The sequence below is a fragment of the Ascaphus truei genome, chromosome 5, assembly GCF_040206685.1.
Source record: "Ascaphus truei isolate aAscTru1 chromosome 5, aAscTru1.hap1, whole genome shotgun sequence".
In the NCBI taxonomy this organism is placed as follows: Eukaryota; Metazoa; Chordata; class Amphibia; order Anura; family Ascaphidae; genus Ascaphus; species Ascaphus truei.
In genome coordinates, this window is record NC_134487.1 from 40,254,560 (window position 1) to 40,269,318 (window position 14,759).

At 43.3% G+C, this 14,759-nt stretch overlaps 1 protein-coding gene across 1 annotated transcript in view; it reads right to left on the reverse strand.

Annotated features, from left to right (window-relative positions):
• Window positions 1–14,759, reverse strand: part of COG5 (component of oligomeric golgi complex 5) — a 457,324-nt gene that overhangs the window by 11,237 nt on the left and 431,328 nt on the right. The window contains exon 21 of the mRNA XM_075599712.1: window positions 12,551–12,630. Coding sequence (XP_075455827.1) covers window positions 12,551–12,630 — 80 coding nt within the window. The remainder of the gene's footprint in view (window positions 1–12,550; window positions 12,631–14,759) is intronic.

Sequence of the window (14,759 nt, forward strand, 5' to 3'; positions counted from 1 at the left end):
CACACAGGCACACTCACAGACACACAGGCACACTGACAGACACACAGGCACACTCACAGACACACAGGCACACTCACAGACACACAGGCACACTCACAGACACACAGGCACACTCACAGACACACAGGCACACTGACAGACACACACACACACAGGCACACTCACAGACACACAGGCACACTCACAGACACACAGGCACACTCACAGACACACAGGCACACCGACAGACACACAGGCACACTGACAGACACACAGGCACACTGACAGACACACAGGCACACTGACAGACACACAGGCACACTGACAGACACACAGGCACACTCACAGACACACAGGCACACTCACAGACACACAGGCACACTCACAGACACACAGGCACACTGACAGACACACAGGCACACTCACAGACACACAGGCACACTCACAGACACACAGGCACACTGACAGACACACACACACACAGGCACACTGACAGGCACACTCACAGACACACTCACAGACACACTGACAGACACACAGGCACACTCACAGACACACAGGCACACTCACAGACACACAGGCACACTGACAGGCACACAGGCACACTCACAGACACACAGGCACACTCACACACTCACAGACACTCAGTCTGTCACTCACACACTCACCGGGTCACACGTGGCAGCAGTGGGGTCTCCGCACGGCAGTGGGCCCTCTCCAAGACATGGGACACACAGCGCAGCGTGGGCCTCAGCAGCAGCAGGTCCCCCCAGGTCCCCCCCCCCCCCAGAAGCGGCCGACGCCGCAGCACGCTCCCCGGACAGCATGCGAGGATCGGGGGCAGGTGATTAGGGGGAGATCATGGGCAGGAGGCGGACTGGCGCAGGAGGCGCGCACGGGGGAAGCTGGGTTGGCACTTCCCCCTCCGTCCCACGTGGGGAGCGGAGGGTGCGGGGGGGCTGGATCGCGCGCTTGTTTTGGGCTTCCCCCTCCGTCCCACGTGGGGAGCGGAGGGGGGAGGGTGTGGGGGCTGGATCGCGCGCGGCGCTTGTTTTGGGCTTCCCCCTCCGTCCCACGTGGGGAGCGGAGGGGGGGGGGGCTGGGTTGCGCGCAGGGCTTGGTTTGGGCTTCCCCATCCGTCCCACGTGGGGAGCGGAGGGGGGGGGCTGGGTTGCGCGCGGGGCTTGGTTTGGGCTTCCCCCTCCGTCCCACGTGGGGATTGGGGGGGGGAGGGATGCGGGGGATTCTGGGTTGCTGGGGGGAACAGGCAGCGCAAATGGCAGGACACTCTGCTTGCCCTGTGCACGCGCGCCGGGACCACAGGATTTGCCGCCATTTTTTTAAACTTTTTTTTTAACCCAATCAGGGAGGGGGATTATTTATTTATTTATTTAAAAAAAAAAAAAAAAAAATTGGCACGAGCAGGGGGATTTATTGAGCTGCAGCACGGGTCGCCAGCTGCCTAAATCCACTCGCAACGGGCGACAGCTTATCATTATTTGTCGAGCACTGTATATATATATATAGACAACAGTCATTGGAAAATAAAGTCTTATACGAAAAGTCCCATCTGCTAGCTGGGCTGCTGCAGGGGAAGTCCCTCTGCTCTCCTGGATCCGCACCCGTGTGTGCCAAGGCAATCTCCGGGCTCCAGGTTAGAATCTTGTCCCCATTGTCTTGTGGTCAGCTTGTCGCTCAAGACATCTGTCCTTCCTTGGTTCAGCTCAGTTGTGGACTAAGGAATCTCTGCTCTGTCTCCTAGTTCAGCTCAGGTGTGAGCTAAGGAGTCTCTCTTCCTGTCTCAAAGGCAGGCTTTTTCTAACACCTCTAATCAGCCAGGTGCTGGTCAATTAACCAGCACACTGCTGGATTAGAGGCAAGTTTTCTGAACAGGGTAAGTCCCCTGTTACAGCAGTATTTACATGGATCTGTCACTTGGTATTATTAATATTTTAGTTTTTTTTGTTAAAACCTGCATTGTGGCTGCATTGTTTAGACATACTTTTTCATCCTAGCCTCTGTGCACCTGATATTTATTGGAATATATTATGAAGGAGGATGATTTTTGGATGAGGCACCTTAATGTGTATGTACATATGTGTTATCATTTTATCACCAGATGCAAAGATGTTTTGATCTACAGTAGGAAGGGGTTCAATGATAGATTGTGTCCTTGAATATCTAAATCCCCATTAGATTAATGTAATGGCAGTATATGGGAACATATAAGGGCATCTTCCTGGATCTGCATTTCTTGATGAAGCCACAGTGCCTGGCGAAACACGTAGGATCGATTAGGGTGAACGATCTCATACCCCCAGAGTCCTCCAGAAACCTACTTCCAGATATCCCCATGGCGTGGTACGTCACTGCCTCTCTAACTACTCGACGGAATGCTGCTCACGTTCGGTGTTGTGGCGGCATTCTATAGTGCTGCTACAGTGATCTGATCAGGAAGGCGTTTACGGTCAACTGGATAGAGAAGAGGATCCCAACATAAAAGGACACCAACCAAACCAGGAAATTCTTCATATACCAGGTAATTACTGTATATTACTATTATTTTGTAAGTGCATTTTTTTTATTGGTGAGTTTTGATTATATTAAGGTATTATGTCGAGTCTGTTTTTTTTTTACAATTATTTTTTAGGTTTCACTTGCAGGAGAAGTGATCTCTACAAAGGCTGCAATATTGGCAACTAAAAAGACCTTTTAATCTGGTGCATTTACAGATATATTTTTTATACAGAAACCTTTTCTTGTAGCACTCAGTTTGTAGTTGTGAACTCATAAATAGACAACAGAGAGTTTTCATAAATGGAACCTTTTCAGGTTGGGCTAAAGTTGTGAGTAGAGTACCTCAAGGATCGGTACTTGGACTCCTGCTTTTTAACTTGTTTATTAATGACCTTGAGGTTGGCATAGAGAGCAAAGTCTCCATCTTTGCTGATGACCCTAAATTGTGTAAGGTAGTAGAATCAGAGCAGGATGAAATTTCTCTCCAGAAGGATTTGGATAGACTGCAAACTTGGGCAGGCAAATGGCAGATGAGGTTTAATACAGATAAATGTAAGGTTATGCATTTGGGAAACAAGAATAAACAGGCAACTTACAAATTAAATGGAGATATATTGAGGGAATCCTTGATGGAGAAGGATTTAGGAGTGCTTGTAGATAGCAGGCTTAGCAATATTGCCCAAAGTCATGCAGTAGCTGCAAAGGCAAACAAGATCTTATCTTTCATTAAACGGGCAATGGATGGAAGGGAAGTAAACATTATTATGCCCCTTTATAAAGCGTTGGCAAGACCTCACCTTGAATATGGATTACAATTTTGGGCACCACTCCTTAGAAAAGACATTGTGGGACTAGAGAAAGTGCAGAGAAGAGCCACCAAATTAATAAAGGGGATGGATAATCTGATTTCTAAGGAGAGGCTTGCTAAATTAGATTTTTTACATTAGAAAAGAGGCGTCAAAGAGGGGATATAACAACTATATACAAATATATTCGGGGACAGTACGAGGAGCTTTCCAAAATAACTATTCATCTAAATACAGGCATACCCCACTTTAAGTACACTCGCGAGTAAGTACATATCGCCAATAGGCAAATGGCAGCTCACGCATGCGCCTGTCAGCACGCCCTGAACAGCAATACCGGCTCCCTACCTGTACCGAAGCTGTGCGCAAGCGGGGAGACTATAGAGTCTGTTACAAATGCTTTATTTACATCAGTTATGCACGTATATGACGATTGCAGTACAGTACATGCATCAATAAGTGGAAAAATGTAGTGCTTCACTTTAAGTACATTTTCGCTTTACATACATGCTCCGGTCCCATTGCGTATGTTAATGCGGGGCATGCCTGTATCTTCAAACAAAAGGTTGGACATCTTTTTAGAATGGAAAAGTATACAGGGATATTCCAAATAAGTAAGCATGGGAAGGATGTTGATCCAGGGAGTAATCTGATTGCCATTATTGGAGTCAGGAAGGAATTTATTTTTTCCCTTATGAGATATCATTGGATGATATGTCACTGGGGTTTTTTGTTTGCCTTCCTCTGAATCAATAGTACGGATATAGGATAAAGTAACTGTTGTCTAAATTTAGCATAGTTTGAACTTAATCATCTACTATGTAACTATGTAACTACTATATACTATAGGGGTTGTTATGTAATAATATTTTAGTATTGTAACAAGCTGTACCTTACAGCCCGGGAGCGCAATCTTTTTTCCCTGTGCCCCCCTGCCGGCTGTCCCCCTCTCCTCACGTCCCTCCCCCTCCCCGTTTACCTTGGCTCTGACGTCACGTTAACATGGCAACACAACTTCCCATGACCCTGCGACGCTGCGTTGCCATGGGGATGCGTCACCAGGAGCCGTTTTAACCAAGGTAAGGAGAAGTTCACGGCGGCCTTGCAGCACCCCTGGCATTAATTTAAATGCCTTTTGGAAGCACGCAGGGCCTCTGTAAACACCGTACCCCTGCAGCGAATCTCGCAACCCCCTTTGCGCACCCCTGCCTTACAGTATATACACTGCCTAATTAGCACACTAAAAAGTTTTTTGCTTTAGATATTACAGTATTTGCCTTACTATGTGGAATATATCAGCATTATTTCTGAAGAATTGTTGCATGCGATAAGGCAAAGTCGGTTTGCAAACTCCTACAAATGTTACTGTAAATCAGGAGTTTCATCTAAATTAGAAGAATTAATGAGACTGTATAATCAGGACACATAATAATGCTCCTTTGAGGATCAGACATAATAAGCCTTGCAGATATTATGCTACAATTATGCAGCAAATATTATGCAGGAAAAACACGGTTATCAAAGCAATGCCCTGAAAATTTTCAACGCCCATGGACTTTATGCTTTTAAATCAGCTTGTTTGTATAACCCAGCAGAGCAAAGAAAACATTTAACAGGAATACAGTTAATGACCTACAAAAGATATCACTTGCTGAAAAGTCTTCGCTGTTAGGAAATTGTGGTAAGCACTGTGTGTCTAAAGCATTGATAGCGTTTTATATTAGAATATGCTCATTATTTATTACAAAGATGTTTGTTCCCAGTAAAAACGGGGAACATGAATACAAGGAAGTATTAAAAACCATGTACAAAAATTACATTTTGCTGCCTGAAGGCTTGTGTATAACAATATAGTTATATAATATATACATTTATACACATACACAAATATAACTTTTAGATATTTTTGCTTCTTCAGTATTTGGACCCTGAATTTCTAAAAAAAACATTTTTTTCCCCTGCTTCTGTATGCCAATTATTTTGAGGAAGTAGCACCAGCTTGTCCGACGTTTCTCCCCAGCGCTTCAAAGCTACAGCCAATGTGGTCTATCCAGAAGTCTTCTAAATGAGCTCAGAGGTCAAACAGTAACTTAATGCCTATTGCACTCTACACACTAAATAGCATTTGACCGAAATGTATTTTGCAGTGATCACTCGTGCTACATCTCATGCAAGTGCATGGGCAGCACCGGTCTATACAGAATTGTCAGTTCGCTCCAATGAAAGGTATGAGACAGGGTAATAAATATATTTCATTTTAGTTCACCAGTCCTGATCAGGGTCCCCCTAGGGACCAACAACATTGACTATTATAATAATTACAACTTTATTTCATATGGCGTATTTCTCCCAATGGGACGCTCAATGCTTCACAATAACAGTATAGTGCACGGTACGCAGCACATAGGAATTTTTACAGACACAGTCCCTGCCCAGATGAATATACAATCTTTGTTTTTGGTGCTTGAAGCACAAGGAGATAAAGTGACTTTCCCAAGGTCACAAGGAGCCGAGAACGGGAATTGAACCAGTTTCCCCTCAAAAAGGTGCAATACAATTGACTTTCCTGTATTCAGTTTCTACTGTCCATATAGGACTGTCTTTTTGAGTGTGCCTGCATTTATTGATTACATATTTCTACAGGTCAAATATGTGTAACTAGAACTCAGAACTACTACTTCAGTTTATATCATGAAAGGTCATCTGATATCATCAAGCATTAGTCAAGGATTAAAATCCATGAGAAACTGTTTTAGTATGTTATACTAGCATTATTGGAAAGCCACATATAACATCAGAGGAGCATTCTACATTCACATAAAAATAGCATACACTGCTCCAATGTATCCATAATAAAACAAAACAATGTAAAAAAAAGCGAACCCTGGTGGGCAAATGTGCAACGTTCTTCAATCCGTGTGTATCACTAAGCAGACGGCAGCTAAAGGGTGTCAAAATACACCAACACAGACCTTATCTCATCCCGCAGGGCCATAAACACTCGGTAAGATGCCTCTTTGATCCCAGAATTCCCAAAGACCGGCGGCCTCCCTGTTTTTTTTTGTTTTTTTTAAAGCAGAAGCCGAGTGCACGTTTAGAAAATTGTGCCACACCATGCGGACAACCGACCTCTGAATCCAAAACAGGCTTGGAGTGAGTCTCAGGCTTAAGGAGGGACCTGAAGCATGGGTAGAGATCAAGAGCACATTCCATGAGGAACTGCATAGTGTCCTCACCGGAATAAACACAGAACTGACAGCCCTGGGAGGGAGAACCTCTTCTCTGGAAACAGCTGTGGGGGAAGTCATTGAGAAGTAAATAGAGGCTCATGGAGAAATCAAGCATCTCAAGGAACAAATAACCTTCTTACAAGCCCAGAAAGAAGCAGAAAAAAGATATTGGAGAAACAGCATTAGGGTAAGTAATGTCCCTGAGACGGTCACCCCTGAACTGATTAGACCCTATCTCCTATGCTTCTTTCTAAACTTACTGCCTGACACGCCGCTCCTACCCCCGACCGCTTTGAATTAGACAGAGCCTAACGTGCGTAGAGGCCACAGGATATGGAGGGGGCAGAGCCTGCGATATTATAATGAGGCTGCATATTTTCTCAGTCAAGGAGAAAATCCTAAATAAGACTAGAAACTTATCACCCATCACGTTTGAAAATCGCCGGAACCCAGGTGTCCTGAAGGAGAGCTCTCCACGGGCTTCCAAGTAGGCTATGGTCTGTCACGGTTGAGGGCGGAGAGGTGGGAACGCCTTAGAATTTCCCTTTTCAGAGCTGGGTAGGGCAGTAAGCTATGTTCCAGCCGATCTGGCCCATTGCCCAAACATCTAAGGAGCCACTGTGACCAGTTACCTCTGTTATCCAATTTAGGCCACGTATGCCATATAGACGTTATGTAGTGTTAATAAGTTAAACTGTTGTTTTTTTAATGTTTATGCAGGAGTCCAAGGAATCTCCAACAAGTAAAGGGTGTCAATAAACATACAGTACTCCAAATAGAATAAGGTGTTAACGCAGACATCGAAAACAGCACATGGTCTGACCATGTCCCAGTAATCACTCATCTAAAAGATATCAAACAATAACTTATTTTAGATGGCGGATTAATGACCTTATGCTGGGAATCCGTGAGGTTAGAGAGTTGATCTCAGAGGCCTTGCAACATTATTATATTAATAATAACGATCAAGTTTCTGCGGCCACTTTTTGGACTGCCCATAAGGCCACGATACGAGTTAAACTTATAAGTATAGCCTATTACAGAAAAAGAAAGAAAGAATTGAAAATTTAAAACTTACATGCCACATTGGCAAAACTTCTGCAATCACATCAGAATTTGCCATTTTCCTCCTCTAGATCCAAAATTGACAGGACTAGAACAGAGCTCAAACACATTCTAATATAAAACACAGAAAAAGCGATGCGCTGGATAAAATAGCTTTTTTATGATAAGGAAGACAAAACGGATACAATTTGGGCTAAAAAAAACTACCCAACAAATCTCCAACACAAAAAACATCTAACGATATCTTAACATATAGTCCAATCGACATTAACAAAGAGTTTGTCAATTATTATAGCACTCTTTACAACCTCAAAACACCAGATAAGGGAAAACCCCCACCGGTATCCAAAATCTCAGAATAACTAGACCATTGTAACCTCCCAACGCATAGTCACTGGGACACAAGTCTACTGGGGGCACCAATTACAGTTCAAGAAGTTATGGAGACCATTAAATCACTTAAAAAAATCAGAGGCTACAGGCCCAGGTGGCTTTTAAAATCTCTATTTTAAAAAGTTTAATTACATACGGTCTCCGTACCTAACAAAACTATTCAATAACATTTTGGAGGGTGAACAACTGCCCAGCGATATGCTTGTAGCATCCAAAATAGTAATGCCGAAGGAAGGGAAAGACCCGACCCAGTGCCCTAGTTAAAGGCAGATTTCTTTAATCGACACCAATATAAAGATTTTTACTAAAATATTGGCAACACATCTTCACAAATGTCTGGACACCCCAGTCCACCAAGACCAATCTAGTTTTATACCAGAGCGGCAAGCTTCGGATAACATCAGAAGGACTATAAATATCATTCGTAATCAGCGGCGGATTTGGAGATCCGCCTCCCCTAGGCACTTACCTGTGGTGGCCGCCTCCTTGCTGCCGCCCTCCTCCTTCCGAATCGCAGTGTCAAATGATGCTATGGACGTCACCAACGTGACATCACATGGCGTCGCCATGATGTCATTCAACATTGCAACGAGAAGCCATATGACGTCATGTTGGTGACATCTGCTGCGATTCGGAAGGAGAAAGAGGACAGCAGCAAAGAGGCGACCGCCACAGGTAAGTGCCTTTCCATCAGGCCTGATAGGCCAGAGAGCACAGCATCTGTATATTGGGGCGTACATTTTTGCCGCCCTAGACCCGGGCCTAATGGGAAATCCGCCACTGTTCATAATACTGTAGCAACATAAATATGAGGACAACAGTGATTCTGGGTTTAGATGCTGAAAAGGCATTCGATAGAGTAACCTGGTCCTTTATGTTTCAGATCCTGGAAAGTATGGGCTTGCGGGAAAGATTCATACAAGGGATACAGGCATTCTACTCCATCCCCACAGCACAAACATCAGGTTACACATCACACTCTTTTATTTGCCCTTTGTATAGAGGCTTTAGCCTCCCGAATACTCCTAAATCCCAGGATATCAGGGGTGATTATTGGGAACGATGAGCATAAGATATCACTGTTCGTTGACGATGTCTTGCTAACATTGTCAGACACACTAATGTCTCTATAGGAACTCTTCATATCCATAGACGAATTCGGGAAGCTCTCTAACTTTAAGATCAACCCCTCGAAATCAGAGGCCGTAAGCCTACACATATCTCCAGAAAATCTTGTAAACATTAAACGACAATTCCCAATAAAATGGAAACCGGACCAACTAAAATATCTTGGGGTTTTTATATCTAAAACATACACTGAAATGTACGACATGAATTACCCACCAATTATGAGAACTTTGAACAAAGATCTCAAAACATGGAACTCATTCCAATTATCATGGTCGGGCTGTATAGTGTCGATTAAGATTAATCTGCTGCCACGCATTTTATATATATTTCAGGTTCTCCCAGTGGAAGTTCCTATATACCAGCGATGCGCTAGATTTTCTGGGGGGTGCGTGGCAGTTATAGAAGTCCCGTGGCCTCCCCCATGGCATTTAAATTAAATGCCAGGGGACCACGTGAGGCCTGTATAATACACTTCCCTTCCAGTGACGCGTGTCATCCTGGTAACCCGGCGTAGGGGGAGAGCAGGCAGGGGTGCGCACGGGGAAAAGTTTGTGCACCCCTGCTATATACCATATTTAAAACTTTGAGAAAGCTGGAACAACCCCCAAATTAAGAGAATTACAGCAAAGGAGAAAAACCCAAATTAAGAGGATCACCATGAGAAAATCTACTATCTGTGGGGTCTGGCTCAGCCAATCTCATGTGTTACTATAAAGCTGCCATGCTGAGCCCCGTGATTTACTGGCCCCTAGCAAAGGGAATAAAACTCTGGGTCGATATAGAAAAATCAGAAGCTGAAACGACAAATATGGAGGTTCTCTTGTGGTTTGCAAAATCTAAGAGACCCACCCAGGCCCATACACACCCAGTAATAGGGCACTCACAAAGTTTGGGACATAATCTGCAAACAAAACACCACCTCAAGTATACCATCCCCCCTAACCACCCCTAGTAGATAACACAGAATTACCACCTGCCCACCAAACTGGAACTTTTATGGTCTAGCGCAGGACGGTAAAAACCAGGGTAAAGGATATGGTAACGAGGAACAAGGTGAAGACATTATCGGAAATCCAGACAGAGTACAATATACAAGAGTGAAGATGATCGATGTCAGCGCTGCTCCTTTGATGACAGACTCACCAGGTAAGTAAATAAAATCAATTTATTAAGTCTACATAAAACAGATACTAGAACATAACAAAAAGGACCTCCTCCCACGCGTTTCGGGCGTCATTACGTCGAAACGCGTAGAGTTCGGCTCGTTAGCCATCTTAGAGGAGGAGAGAAGCAGTGGGATCCTTGGCGGTGTCCTTCATTCCGATGAGCTGTGACGTCACGATCCGGAAGTGATGCACACGAGAGCTGTAGCAGTGTGTACCGGGCGAGGAGAGCTGCGACGCATGAAAGACCCAGCTGTTCAATGCTTTTACTTCTCTGATTGCCATTGGTGACCCATATACCACACCTCCAGACCGGGATATACTATAGTTCCAGATTGGCACAAATGCTCCTTTTTCTACTTTGTTTGTGAGTAGGAATTTGGAAGCTCTTTACTTAATTATTATCACGTTGTATACAGTATTACACTATCCACCTTTCTTCTTTTTTGGGCACTCAGCGACGCTCCCCTGGATTTCCATCGATCATCTTCACTCTTGTTTATCTTTGGATCGTGGCCGCGCAGGAAGTGCGTCATTCAACCCTTCAGGTATCACATGACCGGGAGACACAGAGGGGACGGACTATCGTGAGCTGCGTGAGCTCTATCCGTGGGCTTCTGCAACTGCGGCTGCTGGCCCCACATGGGAAGCGGGTCTGCAAGTGGCTCCTACCCCACATCTCCAAAAGGTCTGTTTCCTGCTCCGTATATACTTCTTATTAAGCTAGACAGCTGTGGGAGTTACCCTTGAGTGGACAGATGGTTCCCCTGGATATCTAGAGTACAACATACCCCTCAAACATACCTTTCAATATATGCAACCAAGACACTATGTATCCTTGCGTAGAGCCCAGAAAGACATCTACAGACAACTGATGACATTTGAATATCTGTATATGAATTCCACTTATCATAAAGGGACAATAGCCATAATTTACCACACTCTAATTGCCCCACCTAACACCCTCAAGGATAAAAACATACGTAGCTGGGAGAGGGACATTGGGCAGGAACAGGAGGAAGATTGGGGTGATATATTTGAGAAAATGGCTCCATCATCCAAGTGTTCCGCTATTCGAGAGACTAATCTCAAAATATTACACATACGGTACTACACATACATTGCATGCCTTTTTTCCTGGAGACCTGTCCCTTGTGCTGGGGGAACTACGCTCATTCAAGCGTATAAGGTGATCATGCCCTAAGATCAAGGGGTTCTGTAAAAGAATTACATTGCTAACTCTCCAGTTTCTGGCGAGTTGTCCTCTGTGTGTAATATTAAATCAATATTGATTAGTAGGCCTGCAAAAAATGTCGACCATAATGCAGATGCTCTAATCAAACATATTTTCCCTGCTGCCACAAACAAAATTTCTAGCAACTGGAAACAAACTAACCCCGCTCTCCCACCGCGCGGTGCTGGAGGCTACACGTCTATAGTTTTACATGCCTGTTTTAGATGTTTTCATGTTATTTGCCCACACCTTTATAAAACATTAGTCCATACAGTTCGCACTATGGTGGTATTCTGTTTCTATTGAGATCACCGTATCACTGCAACATTGAAGAAATACCTAGACCCATATACCAGCAGTGAATCCAGGAAGCAAGTTACCTATCCTGGATTTCAGCCACAACTCATGTGGGAAATGCTGTATATGTTGTGGGAAAATGCGAGTCCCCATTCCTCAGCACCTTCCAAATGATTCAGACCCAGCTAAAGCATATTGCACTGCGTAGTGTTTTTATGTTTTCTTTACATGGTGATACCTGCGCTCCCCAACTCTACGTTGCACATGTAATTAATTGAGACAGTGATCCTGCTGTTCATGTGAGAGGTCCTAGCCCTCTGAGATCCTAACTCATGGGTTGCCCCCAGTGAACTCAAGGTCTCCATGCTGCACTGCCCTCCAGCCCATCGTCTGTACCCATTAAATGTATATATGTTATATTATTCATTTTACTCATGTGTATCTATTACCATCCCCCTCCCTATTTCATTTCTGTATCCCCCACCCTTACCCTACAAAATTTTGTAAAAAATGGAGTTTCGTTTTTCTTTAAAATAAACCAACCCTGTTGGCAAGGGCGAAGTGCCAAGTACCCTGTGGTAGGAAAAAGTGTTAAATATACCACCAGGTGAGGTCAAGGTGGTTGCTCTTACTAAAATAAAAATGCATACTCTTGGGCATTACCCGACTAAGATACTGACCTCTTTGCCATACTACATACACATGTCGTCATTGCATGAAAGGTATCATCTTTACCTTATAAGAATCAGCCTGTCTTTCTCCGATGGATGATCATCCAGCCACTGGGAGAAACGAGCAATAGACCATTCAGCTCTCTAGAAAACAGAGAAGGGGGGGGGGGGGGGGAAAGATTTTTAGGATATAAGATATTATGTATTCAAAACAGATTTTTTTTGCTTGCTGGAAACAAAAAAAATATGTATAACAAAATAAACCAGAGGTCAAGAAAAATATAGATTTTTTTTTCTACAGATATTAAAATACCAAGAAGAAATCATTTCTTAGGTACTAATCAATAACCAATGAATACCCAAATAAAGTAACATATAGTGGAATGTGCAAATTAAACCACGCCATTGGACATCTTATCACTTGATAACTTTAGAAAGAAGTCCTGTCAGAGCAAAATGGGCATCAGGCATCCAGATCACATCCTCACTCCTATTTAGTTAAATAACATTCAATTTAAAATATTTCAAAGATGGTTCATGAAATAAATATACTATCCTCTGCTACTAAAAGTATAAAGGTAGGATATTTTAATGCAATGCATTGTAGGTTCCTCTGGCAGTGACATTATTTCATAAATCTATTATGATTGCTAGAATGTAATGTTATTCATGTTTATATCTTATTACTCTAAGGTCATTTAGCAGCATTGTCTTAATATGGCGATAGCTCCATAAAGGAGATTATATTTTGGAACAACCCTTCAGAATATGAGGGACATGTAGATTAATTCTAGATGTGTTTTGTGATGTGGTGATTCTATAATTACCATATACACTTGCACTTTAATTATTATCTCTTTATTCGGAATGGCATTTGCTGTGAGCCCTTTTACTTTGCATTCTCTATAAGGGTTTAGGTGGTAAATATACAGGTGTGGAATTGAAGACTAGCAAAAAACATCTGCACCTAATGTGCACCAGAGTTCTACTGTCCACCCTTCTCCAAAGGAAGATAATTATGGATTATCAGTATTTATAAAGTAGATTGTGCACATGTACAGTATGTACTACAGTTGAGCATATCTGGCAATCACTCAATGTCCTTAAACTGAACTGTTGTACATTAGCATTTACAAGAAAGCTAATGATCACTGTACAGTAAAATAATGTATTAGTTGGCACATGGGCTTAAGTATGAAATACTAAAGTAGACTTGTTTGCAGCATTGTAGTAATTGATGGTAATAAATGGATGCGCATTCTATAATTATGACAATGAAATGAACTCCGCTCTAACACACTAGTGTTTGTATTCGTGTGCTGATAAAGTTAAGTTGTCATATACAGATATCTCTGTGGTGAATCATGTGTCAATGTATATAAGAACATGGTGCACACTGTATGTATAACATAGTGAACTTCAGAACTATTTTAAGTTTACACTACGTACGTATAGCCCCCTTGGGATTATTTAATTGGGTTAATGGTTCCTAGAAGGGGTTAAATACAGTGTAACCGTCTCCTATTCCCTTAGGTGGTGTTTGTTGGCTAAACACATATACTAGACACCTTCTAGAAGGTGGGGGTGGCTGTCACAGAGCACTGATACTTTGTAGAAAGTTTACCCTTGCCCTAGTAGTCATAGTGGCTAGTGATGTCACTATGAGGTATTAAATTGGGGATGGAAGATTGTAGTTCAGATCTTCGTGGACCCAGAGTGAGGGGCATCTCTTCCATGTATGTCATGTCAGTCTGTAACTACATGTGTTCAGTGTTAGAATCACTGTTGTTTTCCAGCTAGGGAAGTGCCACTCATAAAGATAGGGCCTCTATATGGCTCTGGCCGTGTTCAACCCACAAGAGGGAACGGGCAGGTACCCTAAGAAGGTTCTGTAAGCAAGGGCCTGGGAGTATCACCTTAAAATGAATAGGGGGTAAAGACTCCTTTGTTCTGTCAGAGGTGATAGGGTGTAAGCTCACATGCCAGACTGTACCCTGCCTAGGCATCCCAGTGAGGTGGGAACAGCCATCATTCAAGTAATGGAGTGTAACTTTACCACATTACAAAGTGCAAGATATGTATGTACCTCATTGGGGAAATGCGGTCTGAGCACCCCTAAAGAAGAAGGCAGAAGCTATATTTATATGTAGGTGTTTCTGCAAATAAAATAACAGAAAAGTTCCTGGTGCCCTCTATTATTGCTCACCACCCCAGCCCTGCATGAGATCCAGCACCCCAAGAACAACGTAAAAGAACTGCTGGACATCACTTAC